Raw genomic sequence first — 27,337 nt, 5'->3', positions numbered from 1 at the left:
GGGGCGGCGGGAGGGTGCGGCGGGGCCGGGGCTGCCCCGGAGCGGAGGCTGGAAGGGTAAGAACCCCCCCGCGGGGTGAGGGTCCAGCAGCTGCCGTGGCTAGAAAAACCCACCGCGATTTATTGTCGTTTAGGCAATTAGTGTCTCACCCGGAGACCCCGCCCCACCCGGGAAATCGGGAAAAAACAAGGGAAACCAAAGGCTGAAATATAAACGGGTTTAATAGAATAAGACGACATAATTAACATTAATAATACTAAAGAACCAATATTGATCCTGATACCGATATAAAATATACAGGGGTTATACTCAGCCCATTCTATCATAGGAGGCTGGGCTCTCCCGGCAGCAGACAGCAAATGTGGGACACTGTGCACCCCATGGCTTTGAGAAGAAGGGAAGGGCTCAGGGGTCCAGCACCGGGGCAAGGAGTTTTCTGGATCCCAGCCATCATGGAAGAGAGAAAACTCAGCAAACTTTCTGATTGATATTGAATGTGACCTTCGTGGTATGAAATAATCCCCTTGTCCAGCTTGGGTCAGGTGTCCAGGCCTCGCTTCTCCTCATCCCCGCACCTGGCAAGGCTTGAAAACAGTGAAACCTTGAAACCTGCATACCATAGCTGGCTATAAAGTAAATATTTTTACAAATTCAGACATTAGAGTCTTCTAAAAGTGCAGTTTTCCAAAGCATTAGTAGAGACCTTGCTCGAAAGATAAATTATTCCTGTATCACCCAACCCAGACAACAGCCCAGAAGTGCAGGATGGGGAGAGGGGTGCTCTGAAAGGAGAAGGCTTGGGAAAATAGCAGAGGGGGTGGTGGCTCGTGTGGGTGGTCAGAACCTGGACTTTGGGACCACATAGTCTTTTTGAGTACGAAGAGCCTGAGTAGGTGGTAACGGCAGTAGGGTTGCCTTGAGAGAAGGCACAGACAATTATTATGGCTGATGAGGTGCTGGAAAGAAAGAATACTAAGACGAGTGATCAGGAATTCAGAAGACCATGAGTCTCTGACAGCTAACAGGGAGGGGACACCCTGGACAAATGCTGAAGCAGCAGCTGCCAGTATGTGTGGGAATGTGCATGTGTGTGTTCATCTGGGTGTCAGAGCAGAGGAAGGAACCAGTGATCTCTGATCTTGACATGTACAGAGTAACTGAAGCAGGGAGATGTGTCCAGGGACCATAGAAAGATGGAATAGAATAGAATAGAATAGAATAGAATAGAATAGAATAGAATAGAAGTTTTGGACCATCTGGTCCACCTGCCTGACCAGTTGGAGCACAATATGGGGCAGGTGCAGAAGTGACATGGAGTCTGTATGGTAATTGCAACCAAAGTGATAGTAGGGGGATGCACTTATATCAGCCTATATATCCTGTGCGTTCCTTTGGGACACTCAGCATATCCACAAAATCTGGTATTAATCCTGTAAATTATGGGATGAAATTAGCAATGTCAGAAATACGGGATGAAATATGGAATGTCAGAAATCAGTTATTCTGGACTACATTCAGAGTGTGCCTCTCCTGTGCTGCCTGCCCAGCACAACTTTCCTGGCATACGGGTTGCCTGGCAAACATCATAGAAGGTATGGGCACATCTGACATTTAGCAGTCCTAAACTCAGGAAGATGCCAGGGGGGAAGGGATGGGACAATTTTGAATCCTATACAAACTAATTCAGTAACAAACTTGGGATGTTTATCTGATGGAGTGATAACGATAACCACCCGGGATAGGCAAAGGTGGCACGTGGCAAAAGGGGACTGCCAATTTAATGGAAAATTGACCAGTATCTCTGGCTATTTATTGTACCAAGCACAACTGCTGGCAATCAAAACAGTGGCTCCAGACATCAAAAAAAAGTGGGGAGAGGTAAGGAAAGTGGAGAGCAATCTTCTGAGAGTAGGACTGTGAATGTCTCCATGCTGTAGGGATGCTGACCTGCAGACCTGGCCCCCCAGGAGACCAGGGGAGTCAGGCACCTTGGCCAGCCCTGCTGGATGCCCCATCAGCTCTCTGCCCAAATGACTTGGTGTGGGAGGGTGGGGTGAGGAGGGGTCAGCTTGTGCCTGATACTGAGCAGTGGGGAGGTAAGGGGATTGCAGTGCAGTGTTGTTAGGTGTAATCTGCAAGTTCCAAGAATGGTAATTAGCTTTACAGTTGGGTGTGCTTTTAGTCATTTAATTGCTGTGGTTTGGACCTTTGGAGATCATCTAGCCCACCCCCCCTGCCAAAGAAGGGTCACCCAGAGCAGGCTGGATGGGAACGCATCCAGGTGGGTTTTTAATATCTCCAGAGATGGAGAATCCAAACCTCTCCAGGCAGCCTGTTCCAGTGCTCTGTCACCCTCAGGGTGAAGAAGTTTTTCCCCATGTTGAGATGGGATTTTCTGTGTGAATTCAGTGAATAAAAGTTGTTCTCTCAAGCTTGCAATTTAAAGGGAAGGGAGCTGGACCTGGGAAGTAAAGCTGCAATCAGCTTTTTCCAAGCTTGTACTGCCTGTGGCTGCTGTTACTGTGCACTCACCTTCCTCTCACCCCTGCTCACACCAACTTTCCTAACAAATCCCCGGACTCTTCACAATAGGCACAATTCCTAACTTGAAGACTAGGCAGCACAGCTGTGAATAAAAACAGGCTTAACTAGCAAATGATTCACCATGGTGGGGAAGACGTGAGGAGACCCAACATGACCCTCCCTAGACCAGTCTTCCTTGCTGATGCTGACTCCGGCTGCCCCCACGGGGGGATCAGCAGGGCCACGTGTGGGTTGACACAACCATCAGTGCTGAGCTGCAGGAACAGCCACCCAGCGTGGTTTGTTTGGAAGGAGTCTTAACTCCGACAAAGCTGGAAGCTGTGACACAGCTGGTATTTGTGTTCTGGGTCCCACAGGTGCCTTGGGTGGAACGGAAAGCTGGTGACAGCTACATAAACCTAGGGTGAGATGGAATGGATGAGATGGAAACCTAGGATGAGCAGCTACTGTCCAGTAACAGTGCTGTGCAGTGTTTCCAGACTGACGGGAACTGAAGTGAAAGTGAATTAAACAAGGACAACGCCAAGGTTGTGAGGTGGCAGAGAGGGACTGTTCATCCCAGATAGTCCTCCACATACCGAGGAGTCACGCTGCACGAGGAGCCCCTTGGCACAGCTGGCAGGAACTAACACCTTCCACTTCTCAAGGCCATCTGGGATGTCTCTACAAGGACTTCTTGAGCAGAAAGCAGCTCCTTGAATAGGTGCCAAGCAGGATGGAAGAAATGTCTGCTAAAAATCACTGAGTGCCTGTTTGGTTTCAAAAAGCCACACTGCAGTTTGTCCCGGGTGATGACACTCTGGAACAGACACTGGGAAGCTGAACAGCTACTGAAAATGCCATGTTGTGGGAATGGCTGCTCACCTCACTCATATCTCATCCTGAAACTGTCAAATATCAAAAAATTAATAAAAAAAGTGTCCTCAGTCCATTTTCACATTTCACAGCTCCATTTCTGGCTGCCCACTGGCTTTACCCACAGAGAGAACTCCAGGAGAAAAGTGAAACATTTCCCCTTGCAGCCCCAGCACTGGTGAGGGTCCATTGCACAGTCTTCCAGATGCTTGTGGTCTATTTGCAATAAATAGTTTGGGCAGGTTGGCAGGAACAGGTGGCAAAATTTACTGCATTGTAAATTACTGTATCATCCCTTTCAGCTTTTTTTTTTTTTTCATTAAAAAGAGCTACCAACATTTGTGATGCTTTTAGAAAGGTGTCTTAGAGCAAGACACTGCAAACTCCTGTTTTTCAGAATTTCTCTCGGTACTATTTAGACCTCATCATCTACAACAATTTCATCTCCATTTTGCTTCTGTATTTTTTCCTCTCAGAGCAGCTCATCCTAAATTCCAGGAACAAACAAACCCCAGGCAGAAGCATCTCAACAGCCTCTTAAATAGAAACTGATCCAAAATGATAATTTGTCTCATCAGGAATCTTACTATTTGCTCCTGGTAATATCAGACAATTGAATTTTTTGGAGGCTTCATGTTTCTGATATACACACATAAAACAAACTGAGATTGTGTAAGTATTTGCTCTTCACATTCCAGTAGAGCTCATGTAATCTTGTATACACCAACTGTGAGTCATTAGCTGCCCTTGTTTGCATTAGGGCAAATTTCTGAATTGTGAGGATGCTCCTTTGCTCAAACAGCATCTTGAAAAATTTAATTTCAGTCATGTTGATTTGTTCCTTGCTTTCCTAGTGTCCCTCTGTTCATGTCTCTGTTTGGAAGAAATCGTGATTTCTTCTAATAGCATTTAAAAGAGCTTTGTTTCTTTTAATTTTAGGACCTATAATTTAATTAGTCTCCTTTTCTTTTGAAATCCCCTTTTCTAAAGATTAGTGGCAAAGCATCGCATTTTGCTGTCCTTCCTTTTCAGCAGTGAATGTGATTGTCTGTCCTGTGACTCAGCAACAGTTGCTCTAGGAATTAACTTCTGTGCATTATTAAGAGAGGCACACAATGTTTTTAGTAATCTTCACTCATTCTAGTAGTATCAACTTTAAAGTTGGTTAAAACACAGTAAGGTGCCGCATAATTTTAAAAAATCTGTATCCTGAGAAAAAGAAGATAATTTTAAACCACTTTATTGACAAGTCTTAAAAACTTTTTTTTCTTGGGGGTGATGTGGAGCTGCTACTTGATCCATGGAGCAATAGTAAAACTGACAATTTTCCCCAAAACAGTCAACCTGAGGCAGGCGGTATTGCAGTACAACACCCTCTAATACTTTCTTTCTCCAGAAAATGGTTCATTGGGTGGTTTTGATTTCAGAATCTACTTCCTTTAGGTCCAAATTCATAAAAGTTTTAAAACAGCTCCTCCTCTCTAAGAGCCTTCACCCTTCACATTGAATAGCACATCAATTTAACATAAAAATGTCCAAACGCAAGTACTTGTGTTGGGGGGCCATTGAAGACGATGAAGAAAGGTGACAGTCACAAAACACAAGTTTAGTCCAATGAAGCTCATCTGCTGTGCTCCCTTTGCAGTCCATGGAGAAAGGCTAGATCCAGAGGATGTTTCAGAGCAGCGAGCTGGTCTCTGAAAGCACAGGAGAAAAAACACCCCAAACATTTCTCTACATCGACTACAGAATACCCCATCTGCCCAAATTTTCCAATCTTTGTGTCTGAAACGGGGCCAACACAACCCCCATGTTTTGCCAGGTGCAGTGGCCGTGCTCCCCAAGCCCATCGCCTTCCATCACCCGGTCAGTGTGGAAGGGGGGCAGAAGAGGAAAGGACAAGCTTCATATTAGTTACATGGGTGTGGAAAACCATGTTTTTTTGCTTTTCAGGGCATGAGGTGTTCTTTCTGGACCTGTGCAGGTGGGTGTGGGGTTAAGCAGCTTCCCTCTGGGGGCCGGTGAGCAGGAGCAGCAGCGTGGCTCCCGAGGACGGCAGGCAGAGCTCTGTGCTAGGGCACTCCGGTTAATGAACTGAAAATATTATTAACTAAGCCAACACCAGCCTAATGGGAAATCTGCCTCCGCATATGTTGCATAATTTTTATATTATTGAACCAGCTAGGAATTGTTTAATCAACAAACCAGCAGGAAACCTTCAAATAGCAGGAGACTGAAAGAGATGTGCACTTGCTTGCCAATTAATTTTGTGAATGCTCAAGCCTCTCAGGTTCCCTGTCCTGAACAGAGCCTTTCATTTTTTGTTGGGCAACAACTTCAGTTTCTCTAGGAGGGATTTCCATGCTCAGCTGGGGACAACAGGGTGCGTCTGTGTCCACCAGTTTCATCTTCATTCTCCCCTTGCAACCAGCTGCATTACAGGAGCTGCTGCTGCATCAGCTTGGATCTCACTAATAATGACCACAAGATCCATTGGACACGTATTTTCTGTTCAGGATGACTGAAGATTTTGTCTGTATTGGCGTAGTTTGCTGACCCAGCTGTGATTGTTTTATAGGAAAGATTAAATCTGAAGGCACAGAACATGCCTGCACTCTCCCATAAGAACTCTTGCATGAGAAGAAAACTGTATTTTTAAATTCCAATGTACATTCATTGATCCCTTTCCATGCTTAAGTCAAAGTATGGTCAATATGCCTGGATTTTAAAATAGTTCCTCTAAATACCTGGGTTTGTTCCTGTTCTAGCCCTTTATTGTTATACACACTGGACACGTGAAGTGCCATGAAACCGTAATCTGTGGCCTGACTTGTTTATCTGTTTGTCTCATCTCTGCTTTCTAGATAACTCAAGTGTAATCTGTAAGCTCTTCAGAGCCAAGACATGGTCTGATTTCTACACCCAAAATTCCACCAGCTCTGAGACACCTTGGAGTCCAGAGACAAAACATTTATAATTCAGAAATTATAAAAAACCTTGTGCGTTCTCCACTGAAAGCTTGACATCAGGAATGAACACACTGTTCACCCTGTTAATAATACCTGGTTCAACAGAGAAACCAACACATCCTGACAATACCGAGTTCAGATCAGGCACTGAGGCATCTTCCCAGGCACAGTCGGTGGCAACCTCTCTGAACCCTGAAAGCAGACAATAAACTGGAGGAGATGGGAGTAAATCGGAGATTTGCTTTTGACGCAGTCATGTAACATCATGATAAAAATTTCTTTCTCAGTTCTTATATGCAGATTACCTACTCCTCATTGTTGTGTATTTTTTTAAAACCTACCAACTTGGTTTGACTCCAGAGGGAGTTTGGCTTTCAGAAGGAGGTTTGCATAAATCGAGACACCAACATTAATTTCTAGAAACAACCAATGAGTTTCTCTTAGTTATAGTGTATCTATCACACTGCAATTTTGCCTTTGCTTCTTTTAGAAATGAAGAATAAATGTTCTTAAACAATTTTCTTAAACAAAACAAACTGAAAGAAATCTTACATTTCACTTTTTACAAATTTTGTTATAGGGATACAACTAAAATTCTGTAAAAGAGTTATATGTTGTAAATGATGTGTACTCACCCTTGTGTATCCTTTTGAAATATGTTAAATCAATTTCTGAGACTTCTGCAATGTATAATGTATCCATCTTTATTCCACACAACATTCAGACACAATGTTGAAGATATTTTAAAAAATGAATTTTATTTCGTTTTTCTATGTATTTCTGTTCAGTGGAAGGGTTCCCAACATTATAAAAGACAAAATTGATAAGTTTAACTGATAGATTTTTAACTTTTAACTAAATTGTGTTGAGTAATGCTGACAGACAGGTTGCAAATACCATAAAGTTACTAAAAAGAAATTTCTAAAAAAAGTTTCTTCTAAAAAGAAACAAAATATTTAATGCTAAAGCTACCATGGATTCCTTAAATGACAAGATCAATCTAAACACTTAACGTAAACAGCTCTTTCAATCTAAGATATTTAATATGAGCAATTATTTTAAGACTGTTCTGTAAAGCCTTTTAGTTAAGACAAACAAAAATAGACCAGAGATTAAACAGAGAATCTGATTCTTCAAGGCTGATGGACAAGTCTTCCCTGGCCTTCAAAGGAGCTCCTTCCTGGCTGTACTTTCAGGGTAACTTCTTCTGAAAATGTTTTGCAACTGTATTTTTTAATACAGACACAAAGTTCTTCTAAAATTAAGCATATCTGTTTTCTTTTTCCTCTGAACTTGATACCAAGCTTTTGCTAAGAAATAAAACTTGAAATCCCATTTTTAGTAACTTGCTGCCCAAAGCAAATACTGCTGATTGCACGAACCCAGATACAAATGAGTGATGAGAAATTAAAACTTCTAAATACTCTAAAGCTAAATGAATTAATTTTTCCAAAGGAAACCCAAACAGCTTACAAGCTGTTTGCTTACAAGCAAGTAATTCATAAACAAAAGAAACCACAAAAGCAATAAAGAACATAATAAACCTATTAACATTACACAGAATAAAATGTTAAAGAGTAATCTTCATTCCAAAGTAAAAATGATTTGCCAAAATATGAACAGCAACAAGTAAAAGGCAGCCTTGTATTAAAGCCAGAGCTGGAACAAAGCACGCTTTGGGTGAACACAGATGTGCCTTGTGTGATTGTGTCCTTCACTCTTTGGAGACGTGAAGCCGGGTGTGGTACTCTGATGCCAGTCCCAGTGCCCCACCTTTCTCCCAGCTCCCATCACCAGAAGACACAAGCGACCGCCAAATGCACAAAGAAACCATCTATCTAATTCCCCGTTGCCCCCAGAGCAGTGCACAAGTTCAGTTTGAGGGGGGAAAGCTAAGGCATTTACATTTCATTTCTTTCTGATTGCTTCCTGGGGAAGTAAAGGGATCCTTGGTGATCACTGCTGCCTGATCTTCTAGACAGCCTCAGGACGTACTCTTGTTCTGGTGGATGACTGTGGGTGCGTGTCCACAGATGCCAAGAATACAAGCATTTTCTCTTTAACACAATTTAAATTAAAGCTGAGGCTTGTGCAGGAGGATTCCTCCTCAGCATAAACCTGCCTAATGGCTACGGACATACCAAATATATCTCTCTAATCTCAGCACTCCTTAGCTGGTGCTATCTTTACGGTTTCCTAATGCAGCCCCTCCTGCCCCTCACCTGAGTGATTGGGCTGCTCTGGTATCTATTTGTCATGGAAGGTTCCCCTCTTCTCAAGGACCCCCCACTAAACCCCAAAGAAATTACAACAAAACACATCCCGTTGAGCTTATATCCATCCAACTTTGAGAATAACACAGCTAGTGTCACGCTTATAAGGGATGGATACTTTCTGACAGAGTGGTGAGATTTCTTGGTTGTTTTTCTTGAGAAATTTCCCCGGTCCATCTTTTGAATCTGTTATCACAAACCTCTTTTGAAAGGTTAAGCTTTCACCCCAGCCAAGACAAGCCAGGCAACTGGGAGAGGGAAAGAGGAAGAACTTTGAGAGCTTTACAGATAAGTCTATCTCCCATTTATAGTGGCCAACCAGGAAGACTGATGTGGACCTGGGACTATCGGCTCCTAAGGTTATAAGAAAAAACATGTAACATGCGTATCGGTGTATACATAGATGCACACTATGTTACAGCTAAAAAATGTTCATCTAGAATTGCTAAATTTGATTTGATAGATAAACATGATTTGATAGAATCATAGAATTGTCTACGTTGGAAGGGACCTTTAAGATCATCTAGCCCAACCATCAACCTAACTCTGATAAAAAACCATCACTTAACCATGTCACTAAGCACTATGTCAACCCGTCTTTTAAATACTTCCAGGGATGGTGCCTCAACCACTTGCCTGGGCAGCCCATTCCAATGCTTAATAACCCTTTCAGTGTAAAAATTGATTGGTTTTTTGGCTTACTATTTAAGATCTTTCATCTAACTTTGCATTTTGGAGTAATAAACATTTTTACTTACTTTTTCACTTTTTACACTTGCTTACTATAACCTTAAATTCCTGAGATACTGCAGCATTCCCTGTCACAACCTTTAGTAAGACAAAGCAGCTATTTGTTACACTTTCACCTTCTGCGATACAATTAAAGCAAAATGGTTATGACCCAAATTGTAGCTACTGCTGTTTATGATAGAATGAAGGTTTTTGCTTCTCATTTTTACTATTTGTTGAAGACATCTGAGAGACTCAATGCACGTTCACAGATCAATGTACAACTTTTAAAGCCTGTATCAACAGCCTTGTATTTCCAGTTTAATATTATCATCATGAAGGCAGACAAATCAGACATACACACAGGATCTGGTGGAACCATCCACCAGGAACTAGCACATGAGCAGTTCACAGAAATGAACCATGTGAATTTTCCTTTTTGATCTAGGATAACTTGATTTGCGTGCATTGTGCAAGTGGTTTCACCTTTTGGACCTCTCTCCTTGCTAGGGAAAGAGAACTGCTGTGTTAGTGGCCGAGATAACGTCCACTTTTCCAACAGGAGAGGATATTGCTGTGATGTTCCTGCCAGCGGCCACTATTAAATTCTGTGTATTGTGTATGCTACAGCACAGGGTCAGACTCCACAGAGGAGTAAACAACAGTGTTCCCTAGAAAAAGGGTATTTCCGCATGGAGGTCAAAAGTGACAATAGTTCTGTAAACCAAACTGATTGCACTAGGACGATACAAAATCATTGCATTAGAATCTGGGTTAACTAAAGTTTAACTATAGTAAAAAAAAAAAGAGTATTTTTGATTCGGCTATTATGTAAACAGGACAGACAAAACCCACTAAATAACAACATTTGTAGCATAAGAACAATGGACTGCTTTAAAAAGGACTTTTCCCAGTTTGCTTCCACACTTCTTTGGCTCCTTTAATGCTTTCTCTTTTCACACACTTCCAGTAACCTTGAACGCCTTGCTGTTGCGGTACCTGTTAATAAAGTACAAGTACGTTTAGCACTTACACAAAAACAACTCTTAGTCACAGATTGTGTAAATCTAATCTGTAATGCAATGCTGCTGCTCCCATCGTTCACATGCATCATAACAAGTTCTCGGTGGCAGCACTCCTCCCAGCTTCATAAGCAGTAAGGAATCTCCGGTTTAAAATGTAACTTCTTCCTATTCATTACCTCTGTAAGATAGTTGTAGCAATCATGCGTGGTATTTAAAAAAAGTGATGTTAGCTTGTTACCCTCAAACCTCGATGAATTCGGTTCCTCAGGACGCCAAGAAACTCGCTGTGGCTGAGGCAGTCATCTCCATCTAGATCGAAAATCTTGAAGATGGTATCCAAAACGTTATCTGAGAGCTCCTGTCCCGTTGCCACCTTCACTGCTCTCTTGAACTCAGCTAGTAAAGACACAACATTACATCACAGGTGACTGTGAACTTGTAAAGAAATTGGAAAGCACATAAATAGCAGGATTCTATTTACGATGTCTCATGGGAACCCTAACTGAAGAATTTGTGATGTGTGAGCTAGTAAACTATTAGGAGGCCTCAGTTCATGCATTCTTGAGCTTGCTTCATCTTTCATAATGCTATCTTTATTAATTGTATGATAAACACTTGAAATGCACTATTTCTCAAGCAACAGTCAGAGTGTAATTTTTGTTAGAAATAACTGTATGCCAAAAACTTACATACTTTTGGCTGATACCTGTGCATATGGATGGTAAGTGTTTGCCTCACTACAGTCTCATAAAAAATACTACCATTTTATCTTGAGCCAGTTTCATGCCAATTCATTCTGCAAGAAAACTCTTCTCCTCAGAGAACAGTATTTTACGATATGCTCCCCCTCAACCAATAATGCCCTCAGCAACTCTGGGCACAGACCATCAATACTCAATGCACTGTTTACAGCCCATAGCATTATATACCTCTAGTTCCGTTTGTTAAAAAAGTATGGTACCTTCCCTTAAATTATGATGGAAGAGTTTATGAGGATTTTTGGCAGAAAAAGCTGTCATACCTCTCTGGAGATCTACTTTCCTCTTCAGTTTTTTGGTCTTCTTTCTTTTCACTACCATATGCATTACAGTAATACCTACTACCCCCAATTCTGGTCTTGTGGTGTGAAGAATGAGGAAAGAATTTGACTCAAGGAAGATAAGGAAAGGTGTGGGGTTGACATAAACCAGCAGATCATACAATCATAAAATTATCCAGGCCGGAAGGAACCTCCAAAGGTCATCTAGTCTGACCTCCCCACAGTCAGCAGGGACACTCCCAACTAGACCAGGTTGCCCAGGGCCTCACTGAGCCTCACCTTGAATATCTCCAGGGATGGGGCCTCAACCACCTCCCTGGGCAACCTGTTCCAGTGCTCCACCACCCTCACAGTAAAGAACTTTCTCCTAATCTCCAGTCTAAATCTGCTCCCCTCCAGCTTGAAGCCATTGCCCCTCGTCCTGTCACTGCAGGCCTTTGTAAACAGGCTCTCCCCAGCCTTCCTGTAGGCCCCCTTCAGGTACTGGAAGGCTGCTATTAGGTCTCCCTGGAGCCTCCTCTTCTCCAGGCTGAACAACCCCAGCTCCCTCAGCCTGTCCTCATAGCAGAGGTGCTCCAACCCCCTGATCATCCTCGTGGCCCTCCTCTGGACCCGCTCCATCAGGTCCATGTCTTTCCTATATTGAGGGCTCCAGACCTGCACACAATACTCCAGGTGAGGTCTCACCAGAGCAGAGTAAAGCGGAAGAATCACCTCTCTGGACCTGCTGGCAATGCATCTTTTGATGCAGCCCAGGATGTGATTGGCCTTCTGGTCTGCAACTGCACACTGCCTACTCATGTCCAGCTTCTCGTCCACCAGCACCCCCAAGTCCCTTTCCTCAGGGATGCTTTCTAATACCTCACCCCATAGTCTGTACTGATGGCAAGGATTGTTCCAGCCCAGGTGCAGAACCTTGCACTTGTTCTTGTTGAACCTCATGAGGTTCACCTGGGCCCACCTCTCCAGCCTATGCAGGTCCTTCTGGATGACATCCCATCCCTCTGGTGTATCGACACCACCACACAGCTTGGTGTCACAAAGATAGTAAGAGTCAAATGATTATTGTTTATTATAGCAAGCACAATCACAACACATGAATGGGATGCATTTTTGAAGGCATCATGGAAGTGTGTATTTCAAGGAGGGACTGGAGGTTATTAAGGTGTAGCAGTATTGTAGATTATTATAGCAAGTTTTCCAACTAAGTCAGAAATAACAGTTAAAATGTGGTTCTGCTTCATAAACAAGTGCTGTTTATAAATCATGTTATAAATATTAGTTCTGAAGCTTACTGGAGGAAAGAGCACTCCTGACTTAGCTCTCATCTTTGCCTCTTTGAACAATTCCTGTAAAAATGCAGCTGATTAATTTACAGTTCGTTTAAATATAATTAAGTTGAAAATTCTTCCATAAAAGGACATACCATGATTTGAGAAGGACAAGAAATATGGGATACTTATAGTAGAGTCTTAATTTTGCCTTTAAAAAGGTGTTAACTGTTTCGGCTCTTGAAGCTAAATATAAACCCAGAGATGGTACTGCACTTTTTGGAACAGAACACGAAGGAGAAAAATCTTGTAAAATGGTGGAGCATAATAATCTTCAAACTAAGAAGGGCCACCTTATCAGAGAGAAAAGATGAGCTGCCAGCTTAGAAGAAAAACGTCTAGAATAAAAGGAAGGACTAAAGGACTGTCTTATTTTTAGGTAAATATTCATATGTGTGTGAATACACACATGTATAGACATGCAAAGAGCAAGACATAGAATTTAGTGAGATTCAGGAAAGGATTAGACATGTATACATGTAATATCCATGAGTTATCTCAGAAGCTGACTGTTTTTGATCACAGTATGGTGCAGTGTGTAAACAGTCACAACTGCCTGTTGGTTAGGAATGAGTTTTCACAAGGAATCATTACCAGAGTCAACACCAACTGTTGGCCTCATCATCCTGGCGCTTTAAAAATGTGGTAACAGAGAATTGAGCTAAACTCTCATATCTCACTTATAACTATTATTTCACCATTAATTCATTCTCTTTTCTCTCTACTCTTTCTACACCTTGTGCAAATAAAATCTGTCTCCCCACACAGAAGAAAGCTGTTGTCAGACTAGGCAGAGGAGAGCCACAAACCCAGCTGGGAAGTGGAGCACGTGATGGAAGAAGAGAAGGTGAGGGAGCTGGGGACAACAAAAGTGTAAGGGGGGATCTTGCTGAAGCATTCAACTACTTAAAAGGGGTTATAGAGAAGAGACGCACACAAGTCTCTCATGGAGGTAAGACACAATCATTGTAAGCTGCAGCAAGGGTTTGACACAGGAAAGTCTTCATGATGAGAGTGGTTAAGCACTAGGACAGCCGCCCGGAGAGGCTGTGGAGGCAAAACTGAAGGCTGGACTAACTAGTGATGAAAGTCCTAAGCTGTAACCCCCCCCAAACGTTTTTGTCCTTCTTTGGTTCAAGTCCCATCCAAACATTTCTGTCTCAAGAATAATGAATTCCCTTCCTGTCTTCTCACATTTCTCTCAGCTTTTCCCCAGGAACCCATCAAATACTTTTTTCCATTAATGTTAGTGTCTCATCAAATTTCCTTAGGAACTTTTTATGTCACTGTTTTCAAATAACTTATGAGAGTTGCCTTTCAAGTGTAACAAGTAAGTAGCAACCTCAGGATTATAGCAAACAGCATTTGAATGTCCATGAAACTTTCGTTGCATTGCTCCTATTTCTACTAATGGGAAAGAAGCCTTGTTACCATGAACTGCTACTAAAGCTTGTATTGTTTCAATAGATCCTTCCTAATCTAGAATTTAGATTGGATTCACAGCTGCCCTATGGAGAAGGACGCAGGGGTACTGGTGAATGAAACATGGGGCACATGCTGGCAAAGTGCGCTTGCAGCTCAAAAAGCCAGTTGTACCCCGGGCTGCATCAAAAGAAGCGTGGCCAGCAGGTCATGGGAGGTGATTCTACCCCTCTACTCCACTCTGGTGAGACCCCACCCGGAGTATTGCATCCAGCTCTGGAGCTCTCAGCACAAGAAGGACATGGACCTGCTGGAGCGAGATCAGACGAGGGCCACGAAGATGATCAGAGGGCTGGAGCACCTCTCCTATGAGGACAGGCTGAGAGGAGTTGGGGTTGTTCAGCCTGGAGAAGAGAAGGCTCTGGGGAGACTTGACTGCGGCATAAAAGGGGCTTATAATAAGGATGGAGAGACTTTTTACCAAGGTCTGTAATGACAGGATAAGGCAAAATGGTTTCAAACTGAGAGACAAAAGATTTAGACTAGACATAAAGAAGAAACTTTTTACGATGAGGGCGGTGGGACAGTGGAGCAGGTTGCCCAGAGAAGCTGTGGATGCCCCATCCCTGGAAGTGTTAAAAGTCAGGCTGGACAGGGCTTTGAGCAATTAGTGAAAGATGTCCCTGCCTATAGCAGTGCAGGGTTGGACTAGGTGATCTTTAAATGTCCCTTCCAACCCAAACTACTCCATGATTCTATGGTTTACTCTGCTGTGAGCGGTTCAGCACATCAGAACTTACAAATCAAAACATTTGGGGAACTTTACATTTTTTTCTTGCAATAATTAATTCAGAATAAAGAGCAGCATTCTATTTTTGAACTTCACAGTGCTACTTTGGGATAACTTATTTGCTGTAATTCCATAACAAAAATGCATTTTTTTTCTTTTTTTTTTTTAAAAAAAAACATACAAAAGGTGTGCAGCACTTACCCCGTTTAACAGGACGATTGGCTACAGTAAACATCTGCATGGCAATAGAAAAGTCTTCCAGGTTGTTTGTAAACTTGCAGAAAGTCTTGAATTCTTCCAAACTGATATTCTAGAGTATCACAGAATTCAGATGATATATAATGAGTGATAAATTCAAATACAAGTAGATCTGCTTCATTAAATGTGGTGGGATGTAGTGTTTAGTTGTGTTTGCTTACTCATCGTCAATATTTGTATTTCTCAGTTGGCACATTAACATTGTTCTTATTCGCATAAAATTCCAAAGCTGATATAATTCACTTGGAAACTAGTTATATTATTAGATACTTATATGGAAATGAAAACCTGTACATACAATCGAGGAAGCAAATCAAAGCATGCTTTATGTACTGACCTCTCCTGCCTCAATTCTGTCTTTCACATTCTGCCAGTAAATTTCATTGTTTTCCTCATCGGTGAAGTACAGTAACCATTCTGCAAAGTCTTCTTTTCTCATGACATTCAAGCCCTTTGAAAACTTTATGAATTCCATTTCCTGGACCTCTGTTTGCAGATTTTCCATGAATCTGTAAGTGTAAACAGATATTATCCAACAGCTGATACTTGCGTCACTGTATCCCTACTACTACCTTAGCTATTAAATGCAGTAGACACTAACTCTTAATCACAGATACTATCAATATATTTCTTTAAAATGTCACTGCTTTACTTTTATTTGTGTGTGCAGATTTTTCCCCATGACTGCATTTCAATACTGACACCAGTAGGGTGCTCTCTAAGCCTGCATTCATAGATTGCTGCTGCTAAAATAATTTCCAGATCTACCTGGCATATAGCTTTTACTAATGTTTAAAAATGTGAAGATAATGAGATAAAATGATTGGTAAGTCAGTATTATAATGAATGGATGAAAAAGGACATAGTAACTAAAGGCCTGACACATGATTTATGAAATTTCATATTAATAAGAGAGGAATGACAAGGTTGGAAAGTGCCTAGAAAGATGAGGCCCTAATAATCAGAAAGGTGAAAGAAAAGAGGAAACTTGAAATCATCACTGCAAGAAAAGATGACTGAAACCCTCCAAGATTATAACTGCAAAGAGGGGTTTGGCAAATCAATTCTGCGCTCCCTACAGGAGAGATTAGAGAGGATTACAACTGACACATACAGAGTTTGGAAGAGTACCGAAAATGATGCTGCAGGTGTTTGGGAAGGTAAGAAGAGAGCTGCCTGAAAAAGGAAAGGGTGAACATCAAGGTTTTCAGGAGACGCCCATTCTTTTAGGAATTAAAAAAAAAAAGGGAGCAGGAGAAGCAAGTAACAACTAGTACAGAGCTAAAACTGTAACCAGAGTTGTAGCTTTGAGTTTCCCCAGGTAGATCTATGTGGCCATTACAATTTATTCTGGCCTGATAGGAATTTTGAGAAAGTGAGAGACAATACTGTGCGATCCATTTGGTAATTTCCACTTCAGCAATGAAGCAACCCAAAAACACGTGATAATTTAAAAATATAATAAAGGCTAAAAGCACAGTGATGCTTGCCAGAATCCCGTTAGCACTTCGAAAGAAACCTGCTTTATTGAGTTACAAAAGTTATTGACAGGAGAGAATGAAATACTCCTTTACTGGGACAAAGCAATTAGCTGAAGAAGAGGACAGCTAAGGGTCTATGTAGCAAGTATCAGTAGAGGCTCATTTGCTCATCAGTGTTTGCACGGCCTCGCTGGATTTCAGTGCTTTCCCCTGAAATTACAGCATTTCAGTCCGCACAGCTATCTTTAGTTCTTTAATGAGATCACTTGGACAATTAGTAGCTTGAAGCTCTGTGAAGTCTATAAGGGGTTAGCTGAAGACTGCTGTTGCAGCATAAGCTCACTCTTGTAGTTTTTCCTCTAATAATTAGAGCTGCACGTGCAAATAAAGGGCCAACAAATGCTTCATGGCTCAGGACATACAGGTAAATGAAAGCCTGGCGGTGGAAGTGATTTTACGTTTCAGGCTAGAGTTTTATTAGGGTAATACTGAGGAGGGGTATGATGTGCTCTCACATTTTATATGGGCATCCTTCTGGTCCAGTAAAGGGTGTTACAAGGCTGTCACAACACAGTCAAACACTCAGTTATATTCCTCCACAGTCTACCTTAAGACCTGGCTCACTTTCAAGTCCCCCAACTCTCCCCCTCGCAAGGGGATGAAATACTAAAGGACCCAAGGACCTGTTTGTGCCACCAGTGCAAAGGAGAGACCCCTGGTCCTACAGACCAGTGAGAGTGTCCTTGCACAGCTTGAAAAGCACTCTTCATTTTTCAGATGCAGCTCCTGTCCTCATAATGCCTGAGGTGACTGCTGCCTCTGGCCAGCCCAGCAGTCTGCAAGTGCTGGGGAGACCGGCCAGCGTGGGCTAGCAGAACCAGTCCTGCCCCACTGCCTGCAAGAACCTTCCCAGATCCTGGCACAGGAAAGAGAGAGACCAGCATGGACCAGGCATGGAGTCAGGCTGGCAGAGACTGACTAGGGCCACTTGGCTGCATTTTGGGAGTGGCCATCAGGGGCAACGAGTAGATGGTATCTGGGATGCATGGCTTGTGCTTGGCTGGAAGTCACAGCAAAGACCACGCAGAACAGTAACTGCATCTTTCACTGTCATTTCCAATCCATGAAACGTCTGGTCTGGGGGAGGAGAAGCTGCTGAAAATGAAGCCACTTTCAGAACTATGCCTAAAATGTGGATGTAGAGAAAGGAGATACCATGCATTTCATTTTCTTGGCTTTTAATCTGTGAAAGGTGGACACATTTTGCAACAGACTTAAGGTCTGTTACTGAAAGTATGAGTTATTTATCTTAGGGAGCTAACTCTCAGTCATTCGCTGTACTGTTCAGTAACCACAGGTGATAACAAACTACGTATTTTTCCATCTTTTCTAAATACTGCACTTCCCTAAGCAGAAAACCCTCAGTGACCTGCCCTCTAGCCATACCCAATAAAGGCAGGACAGCTGAAAGACCAAGCATTTCTACATGCTGAGGAAGGTGCGGGTGGCCCAGTGCAGCAAAGCCAAAGACGAAGGTGAAGTGTTTGGCTGTGGCATTTTGATGTGTTCTTGCTTCTGCACCCTCTTCTACTCGGACAGTGAATGAAATTTTTTATTTTGGGGGCTCCACTGTGTGTTTTCCACCACCTTTTCTCCAGCCTGGGTTCTTGCCTTCTCCAGTTGCTTTGGGGCAATGACACTGCACCCTTCCTGTGGCTCAGGAGCCATGAATCTTGCTGCAGTACACAGATTAGGGAGAGGAGCGGGAATTACTTATTCAGGTACAAAAAAATTAACGGATATTTCATTTCAACTTGTAGGCTCGCTCCTGGCAAACCAGAGTGGGAAGATTTCCTGCCGTACCAAATGCTACGTGGAGCAGCAGCTGAAATGTGTAATTTAAAATTTATATGTGATAGCCTCCCATATTACAAAAATTAAAATACTATGAATCATCACATCAGCATTCTAGGTCACTCTTATTCCCAGATGTGAGAGTTAAAAATCCTAATGAGTTTTTTTAAGTGAACTTATTAAAAGTTATTAAAAATAACTTTCTAGTTAGAAAGTAAAACTCGTTACTTTAAGGCCAAGACACCACTAGGGATACTTGCTTTTGTATCTTCTGGATAATGGTGTGAAGAGTTTCAGCTGGAAATTCCTTAAAAATTTCTCCAGATATGAGGAAAAACAAGCATAGGAATGAAATTCCTCCTTTCTCAAAAGTCAGCGGGAGCTTGGCCGGGGACTTTGAAGGGAGCCAGAACTCGACTATGGGAACTGGATTCTGGTTGTAGATGTGCTCTACAATTTAAAAATTATTACACTGGGAATATTCTTATGCTATACTAGCTTGAAAATAAAAGCAAACTCTAAGTTTTCAAATAACAAAATGGAAAGGTAATTCATACATTTATAAGATGGGGAAAAGGCTGGGAACAGAGAGTACTTTCTTTAAGATAGCTTGTTCTATCCACATTCTCTAAAACACCCACGTTGAAGGCCAATGGCCAAATTCATTATCAAGTTACAACAGTATCCAGAAACCTTATCAGGATTTATCCCTCATTTTGTAATGTGCTCCACTATAGAAAGAGGGAGTCTCTCAAGACCTTTTGGCAACTCAGCTTTAATAGAAGTGAAAATGTAATAAAAGTGGGGAGACTTCAGGAATGCAGCTATTCCACCTCCAACCTCAGCTGTTGCAATTAAGCACTAGTGTTGTATTCCTTACAGCACACAAAGTCATAGAATGAATCACACAAGGAAAAGTTAGGGAAGGTTTTCCTTCCTATACCTCTTGACCTAAACTGAAAGTTTGTTCAGAGCTTTAACACTCTTAATACAGAACTGAGCAGTTCTTGTTGCACTGATTTATAGGAAAGAAACTCAGCAACAAGGTGGTGGATATACCACCCTGGCATTTGTAGTCTGCTTTGGCTCCTCTTTGGACACTGAAGTCCTTTCAAAGACATGACAACCCTCTCTGCACCAAAAGACTGTGGCAAACCAGCTGCAAGGTTGCCTTTTTGCAATCTGACTTTCAAAGGAGAATACAGAACATCTAATAAGGGCTTGACCATTAATCTTTAGAGAACATTTAGATTTATGCTTGTAAATTCAGTTTTGCAAGCAGCAAGACAGTTAATCAATCTCACCATTTTCAGAATTACAAGCAAAACCCTCTTTGATTTACTGTCCTCAATGTTTCCAAACCAAAGAAAAGTGCTCACTTTCATTTATAAGTATTCAGTAGAAACTAATCAAGCTATTCCTTTGCTAAGTATATAGGAAAGGAAGAAACAGAGATTCTTCTCAAGATCTTTACTAAATATTTGGGAAATATTCAGATTCTGCTATGACAGGAATATACAATTGTGAAGCCAGACTTTGTTCCCATCTCCACTTCTTTATTGTCTGATTCTGTCTGCACGAGATGTAATGTCTATGTGGATTAGGGCTCTATATACATAGATCGAAGTGTAGGTACAGAGACAAATATAGAGGCAATTATACTCTATTTCTGCAAACTACTTCCAAATCCCTAGATGAAAATCACTGAAAACATACAAGCTGTCATCACAGCGAAAGTGCTTCTGGCTGGTGATGGTACCTGAAAGAGATTCTGCATCCACACATTGGCACAAACACAGAATGGCACCAGACAAATGTCAGCACTAGCAGCATGGCTCAGCCTGGATCACTCTGGTTTCTTAAATGAAAGGTTTCAAATGAAATATACCAAGGAATTGAAAATACTGAAGTAAAGAAACAGGACAGGTAGGGAAAAGGCATGCTTTGTGTATGGTTGCACAATTTATGACCTTTAAGCTAAAGCAGAAAATGAAAAAGAAACCATGATTAAAGAATATTTCTGGTGCAAAAAACTCATGAGAAGTTTGGAAGCAACAAACGAGGTAAGAAAATGCCATGAACTGGATTTGAAATGTTAATTTTCCTTATATGATTAAAAGATGCCCATTGTTTAACCACACCAAGACGTACTTTTTTGTAAGTCATCCCAGGAAAAAAATACAATGATCAGAATTTTTTTTTAATATTCTTTCTATACCCTCTGCCCTTTTTTTTTTTTTTTTTTTTTTTTCCTTCAAGGACATTGTGAGAGATTTAAGCTTGCTTGGGGACAGATTACAGAAAAAAAATCATAGCAGTCGTAAACTGTTTAGGGAGTGAATTACTGTCTCCTCTTTTATTTGGGATTAGACATACTTAAACAAGATCAGTAGGGGACTTTTTTTCAGGGAAAAAAACCAGTGGCTGTCAAGGAGAAATATTTGCTATACCTAGAAAATGAAATAGTTTTCTACTCAGAATAAAAAACAGTACATACAATATAGCTGGGAATTAAAGCACAAGCGAAACACTATTTGAGCAGAAAAGACCAAAAATCTTTTGTCTCAAAAAACATGGGAAACCCATGCAAAAGAAGAAATAGCCTGTAATCCCAGAGAATTTCTGGCTCCAAGTTTGAAATCCGACATTCTTTAAGATAGGTCCTGGTATCAGAAGCTGATGTTGTTGAGGTGTAAAACTGAGTGGTGGTCATCTGAAACAGAAACTTGTTCAGGTCTTCTGAGAATAAAGCCTCACCTGGTTACAGCTCCCTGTATTAAATCCTTCTTTGTTACAAGGTTTTAGGCTTGCTGAGTATTGTTTTATATTTTCTTAAACTGATACAGGAAAATAATGATTCCAGCTGCATTTAACTAGGAGGTAACACTTCTGTTGGTGATGTACATAAACACACTCTGGAATAATTTACATTTAAATTTTCTAACTTTTGCTAGGGAAACAAGCTATTGCTTTTGAAGTTGTGAACTAGTATTAACAATTATCATATTGTCCGTATGTTAAGGACGATATAACTGGCAAGAAATCACGTAGTGTTCTGGAGCTGAACATGTGTTCATGTGCCCTACCTTAAGATCTCTGAAACCACCTCGTTACTACTGGAAAGACATAGGATGGTGTGTGTCCTGGATTGCTTCCACTACTTCTAAGCAGTCTCAGGAGAAGATGCAGAAAGACGCAGGGGTCCCACCACCGCTGCTCAGCACAGAATGAAAAGGAGTGCTTTGATTGCTGTTTTGACTATGTTCTGGAGGATAGTGAGAAAAGAGTTTGACTGGTGTCACAAAATACCTATGAAAAGGTCACTTCTTTACTTCCATGCTTCCAGCAGCCCAAGAAAGGTAGAAAAATGATCCGATATTCTCATTCTTTATGTCCTGTAAAAAACAGCCAGGGGATTGTCCTTATGTGTATCACCTACCTATGATTTCTCAAGAACCATGCACCACGTGGAAACTGATGGAGCAGAGCATGCTTAACCATTTTCCCTCCTTATATCAAAGAACAGAGAAGAGGGCAAATTCATTGCCCTGATATATTGACTGAGGTTGTCTGACATTTTTTAAATGTTTGGACTGTGGGCTAAAAGGGTCAGACAACGTTGGTGTACATGTAGATACAGATCGTTGCACAGTAACAAAAGGATTTTTTAATGTCAGCCAAACTGAAAAGGAGGAAGCATGAGGAAAATATATGTAAGTAATGAAGTGAGAACACTAGTCTCAGCTTTCTGAATTCCCATGTAAGTACAGTGAAATTTCACAAAGAAAGCATTCCTGCCTTTTTCTTTTTTTTTTTCAGTTTCAAGGACTCTACGGCACAGCAATATCTGTGTATTTAACTAATGTGACAAGTTTTAGTGTGTCCTAATCAAGCCTAATCACCCCTACTTTCTACTAGGTACTACACTGATCAATGGAAAAGCTTTCTAGGCAAGAACTTGGAAAATGATAAAAGCATTTACCATCATTATTTTCTGCTTTTGACAATGATCTATGTCTGTACAGCTCATCAGTCATCTCTTGTAAAAACAGCGTGGCACTTTGATCAAACAGCCAACAATAGCTTCCCGCATAAGGTAAAATGTTATGAGAGGCCATCAGATAGAAATCCCATTTTCTCTGAACAATAGGCACCCAGAAATGATGTGCTTGATTTACTTGCAAATAAAATCATGTGAAAGGTGATATCTTCACACAGGTTAAAAAGACAGTGATCCTTTTATTCACCTTTCTGTGTGTTAAACAAACTTCACTGTCACGTTGCAACTGAGATGGAGTGTCTACGCAGTGATAAAGAGCCACATTCCAGCTCTACGAAACATAACTGCCACTGCTGAAAAATTACCTGCATTAAACCTTACACTTATCCCACAAATTCTAAGAGCAAGATGTGGGAGTTTGATTTTGATTACGGGCCTCTATCTGTGTGGTAGGCAAAGGTCTTTAACCTACACGTTCTGAATGTACTAGGTACATAGTTTCATCAATGTCATGCCTCATTGGGTCAATGTAGGATTTTATCTAAAACCTGAGGCTTTTCAGTTTACACTGTATATGCAAACACAACCTTTTACTGGTGCTCTCTGCCTTTTGTTTCATTGAGAGGATCTATGGTATTTATAGAAAAGGGAGCTGGAGGCATCTTAAACTTATTTTACTCACTTAGATTCCTATTGAGTCAAGGTCTTCAAAAGAGAAAGGTTGTTTATTTGAAGACTGGTGTGTGCCAGAGCCAGCGGAGCCGAACACTTTTCAGTGTTAGAAAAATTGCCACTCTTCCTTTTCTACTCTGGCTTACCCCAAACATTTACTGATTGCAACAACATTCATTTTTAAGAGGGCTGACAGAGACCCTCTGCTTCTGAACATAAACTGAAGTAAAACATATTATCCTGATTTATTTTTGCAGTCTGTAAATGACTGATCATTTTTGTAGAAAAGCTAATACTGATGTAGGTAATCTTCCCTTGATGTTGTGCTGCAAAATGTGTGTCAAGATTCACACAGGTATTTAGGTACTTAACTTCCATTTATCTCAAAGAAATAAATGCATTTGGATTCTGGGCCCGAGTTCACATTGCAAGAGGTGTGTGGAGTTCATATTAACAGAAGAAATTGATCTCTCAAGTAACAGAGAGTTTAACCAGTTAAGTTGTGATGCTATGTAGGCGGTGGTCATCATTACTGATTAAAATACACATTGGAAGAAAGAATCTCATCCAATTAAAACACTAACAGCTGATACCTGGTTGGTTTTTCAAGTTGAAAGCAACCATAGCAGAACTTCACGCTCTGATGTAGACAAGGATTACATCATCTTTCTGACAAGTATATGACGTATACGTGTATGAACTCTTTCCCACACCAGTCTTAGAACTTTCTATTAACTTCTGATTTTGCAAAGCTTACAGTGAAACTGATGGGTATACAGCACTACGTTTCTGGGAGTAATGGCAACTTGGTTCCACTGCAGTTTCAGTCCGAATTGGTGTTTACCATCTGGCTCAATTCAGTGCTGACATAAGGGCCACGAGGTATCTGCATAGTCCCATTGCAAAAGTAGTTCAAAGGGTAAAGAAAAAGGCACAGGTAAAGTTCCAACAGAAGTTGGAATTTGAAACAAGCAGAGAAGCTGCCTGTGGCCCACCATGCTAGTTGCAACGGGGAGGGAGGTGTCTCAGCTCAGAAAAGGTTTTTTAATTGATTAGCAGTCACTTCTTTGGAGATTTGATCAAGAAAAATATTAACGAATCACATTGCCTTAAGGTATGCCATCAAACAGCTTCCAAGAATGGTAGGTAGTCTCAAGCCTCATGGCCTCCAGGCCCATTGCTACTTTGGAGTTACCATGGTGCTCCACTCCTGCAGATAGCAGACCACAGGAGCTAAACTAGAAATGTAATCATGCAAAATCATGAATATCTCCTGCTTCATTACCTGCTTAACTTTCTGAATCAGATCAGTGTGGGTCAGATTGATGCCAGTGCTAGTGCAAAGCAGAGGGGATAGAGCAGGACTGGCTGTTGTTAGGCTTGCCTAGCTGAAAAAATACCTGAAAAACTCAGAATAGCGAAGTTTTTCTTTTCCTTCTTTTCCAAAGAAATGTACCAGCAACATAGTATTAACACCAGAGCCTTCCAGTTCTGCGCCCTATAAAACAAAAAACTGTATGATTAATTATTATGCATTGCATGATTATTAATATCTATTAACCACAAATCTGGAAATATTTTTTTGAACTAGAATTTCACAAGACGTACTTGCAATTTAATTACTGTTCCCAAAGCTATCACACAGAATCTCAGAGCTGAATAATTCTTCCACGTCAACTGGTAACACTGTGTATTATGTTCTGCTTCTAAATATTCTGCATGAAAGATGAGTACAATTTACAGCCAACTTTGATGTATTTTACTATTAGACTTGAGAACGCTGTTAGTTAAATCTTTAAAAACCTTTACGCTTAGGTGAATAGAGGCTTTAAATAAAGTTAACATCTTTGTAAAAAAGCTTTTATTCAGATATTTCTAAATTTTTACAACCACTTAAAAAAATTTGTTAGAGTCTAAGAAATGAAACTAGAAAAATACAAAAATTCACAGTGCTCCTATAATATGGTCTTACAAGGCTTCTTGCAAGTTTTCAATGTTAGTGACTTTTCTGTGTATTTTTTAAATCTGGTGAAATGACTTCTGCAGAAAAAGGACGCACATTATTTCAACTCAACAGCATCTTTAACAAGCCTAAAACCACACATAATGCTGGATTTCTGTTCTATTCTTCTTTCAGCACTAGCATACCGGCATTTCTTTGAACGCAACAAACCACTAAGCAACATGAAGAGAGATTTTTTTTTTTTTCCTAAGTCCAGAGGGATTTCAACAAACTATTCTTATGACATCTAAATAGCCTCTGTGTCTTTTATCTGGTTGAAGAGGTAAGATGAAAGACAAGAGTCTATTCATAAGATTTAATACTAATGGTTATTTAGCTTTCAGCATCATCAATAACAAGTCCCATTAGTCCACTGCGTGTTTCATGCTTACTGCATATGTGACACAGTTATTTTACAGTTAAAGAGGTAACATTCCTCATTTCTACTGCAAGCTACAATTCACTGAATGCCAGTGATACAAGTTATGTATGAGTGAACCTAGAAAAAAAAACTTTTCAAGCCATATGCAAACTGTACTTATTGAACTTTTATCATTTAACTGCAGGCAAAGAATATTTGAATACCCAAAAGATCCATCCTTCTAAAGTTTAAACACTTCAGATTACTGTGAAGACTGATGCATAAACATTGGTATATGCTTTTTTGAAAGTCAAAAGTCAAACATTCATGTATGCTTATTTGAAATTCAAACCCAAACTATTTATGTCAGAATGCAGAGTTTTCCAAGAAGAAAGAGAGAAGAATCCACATATTTCTCACTGCAGTGAGACTCTAATCTGCTTTTTGTGGTTTTTGCTTACATGTTTGAAGGAGACTTGAGAAATGCAAGAAATAAATTTGATGATGTAATTTTTAAAACTGAACTAATGATTATGCAATTTAATTACTCTTTATTAAAATCAGTGTTGCATTGAAAAGAAACCAAAAAATGAGGTTTAAAATAACTTTTTAAAACCTAAGTCTGTGACAGAAAATTTTTCTTTCTTCTATTCATGTTTCTCTCATTATAAGCTAGAAGAAGACATGCAAACAATACCTATCTCATCTTATCTTAGATGACAAAGCCTATCCCTGGATTTATAGCAAATATGCACCTACTTGTTGGCTACCCTCTTTATCAGTTGAAATTCCAAAGTGGACTTGGCAGATGTCCAAACACTATGTTAGTGAGAGTTAAATGTATTTTAGAACTACAAAACAGTACATTTCGTTAAAACAGAATATGCAATAGGAGAACACAGAGACTACAGCTTAAGGGTAAAATTTCAAAAAATTGCTTTTCCTAGAGTTAATGCTATTAAATTAAAGTACATGTTAGTACATAATTCCTTTTTGTCCACAGAATCATTAGGAGCTTTTGCTGCTGAACTGTATAAATTAGTACTGACATGACAAATCTTTGTTAGAAGATAATGAGAGCTCTGTTAATATTACCAACACCTCACCCTCCTAAGCTTAGGTAAAAGAATAACTTACATTTGGAATGTCTCTCTTGGCAAGGTGAATGAATTGGTAACTTAATCCTGGAGCTCTAAAAAGGACCAGACTGGTAGCTTTGTGTCACAGAGCTACTATCTAAATTGAGTGAAAGTTTGTATTCTGGTGGCTTCAGCTCCAGGAGGGTGCACCACAGCACCCTTTGAGGCTGTGTGCTTCACAGAAAGCTGAGGCACAGAGTGGAGAGAAGATGGCAATGTTCTGAATTTCATCTTGATACAAACACAGGATGGGGCAGGGACACGTAGCTCAACTGGGGAACTCAGACATGTTCCAGGGCCCATTGACTCCAACAAAGAACCCCAAAGACCAAGCTCTGATGCCACACAAGTCTATATGAACTAATGAACGTGTGTACATATTACAAACATAGGCTCATTTTCCTAGAGTAATATTAGCAACTCATACACTTTTCAGAAGTGCCATGAACTGCTGAATTATGCAATTATTTCTTTTAAAGCAACATCAGATAACATTTATTCCTTACTACACACACTGTTAACACAGAAGCCTGATACTGCATACATTGAGTCACAGGCACAGACCTACCTAATCCCGCAGCTCCCCACTGAGC

General features: G+C 40.7%; 1 protein-coding gene across 1 annotated transcript in view; it reads right to left on the bottom strand.

Annotated features, from left to right (window-relative positions):
• Positions 1–7,100: 7,100 nt before the first annotated feature.
• MICU2 (mitochondrial calcium uptake 2) overlaps positions 7,101–27,337 on the bottom strand; it is a gene marked incomplete at its 5' end in the record, with an annotated part of 64,377 nt that continues 44,140 nt past the window's right edge. Inside the window, 5 exons of the mRNA XM_014966105.1 lie at positions 7,101–10,369; positions 10,634–10,791; positions 15,179–15,287; positions 15,573–15,744; positions 24,643–24,740. Of these exons, the coding sequence (XP_014821591.1) occupies positions 10,265–10,369; positions 10,634–10,791; positions 15,179–15,287; positions 15,573–15,744; positions 24,643–24,740 (642 nt within the window). The remainder of the gene's footprint in view (positions 10,370–10,633; positions 10,792–15,178; positions 15,288–15,572; positions 15,745–24,642; positions 24,741–27,337) is intronic.

The sequence above is a fragment of the Calidris pugnax genome, unplaced genomic scaffold (assembly GCF_001431845.1).
Source record: "Calidris pugnax isolate Ruff unplaced genomic scaffold, ASM143184v1 scaffold20, whole genome shotgun sequence".
Taxonomy (NCBI): Eukaryota; Metazoa; Chordata; class Aves; order Charadriiformes; family Scolopacidae; genus Calidris; species Calidris pugnax.
This window is presented reverse-complemented; position numbering and strand designations above follow the sequence as displayed.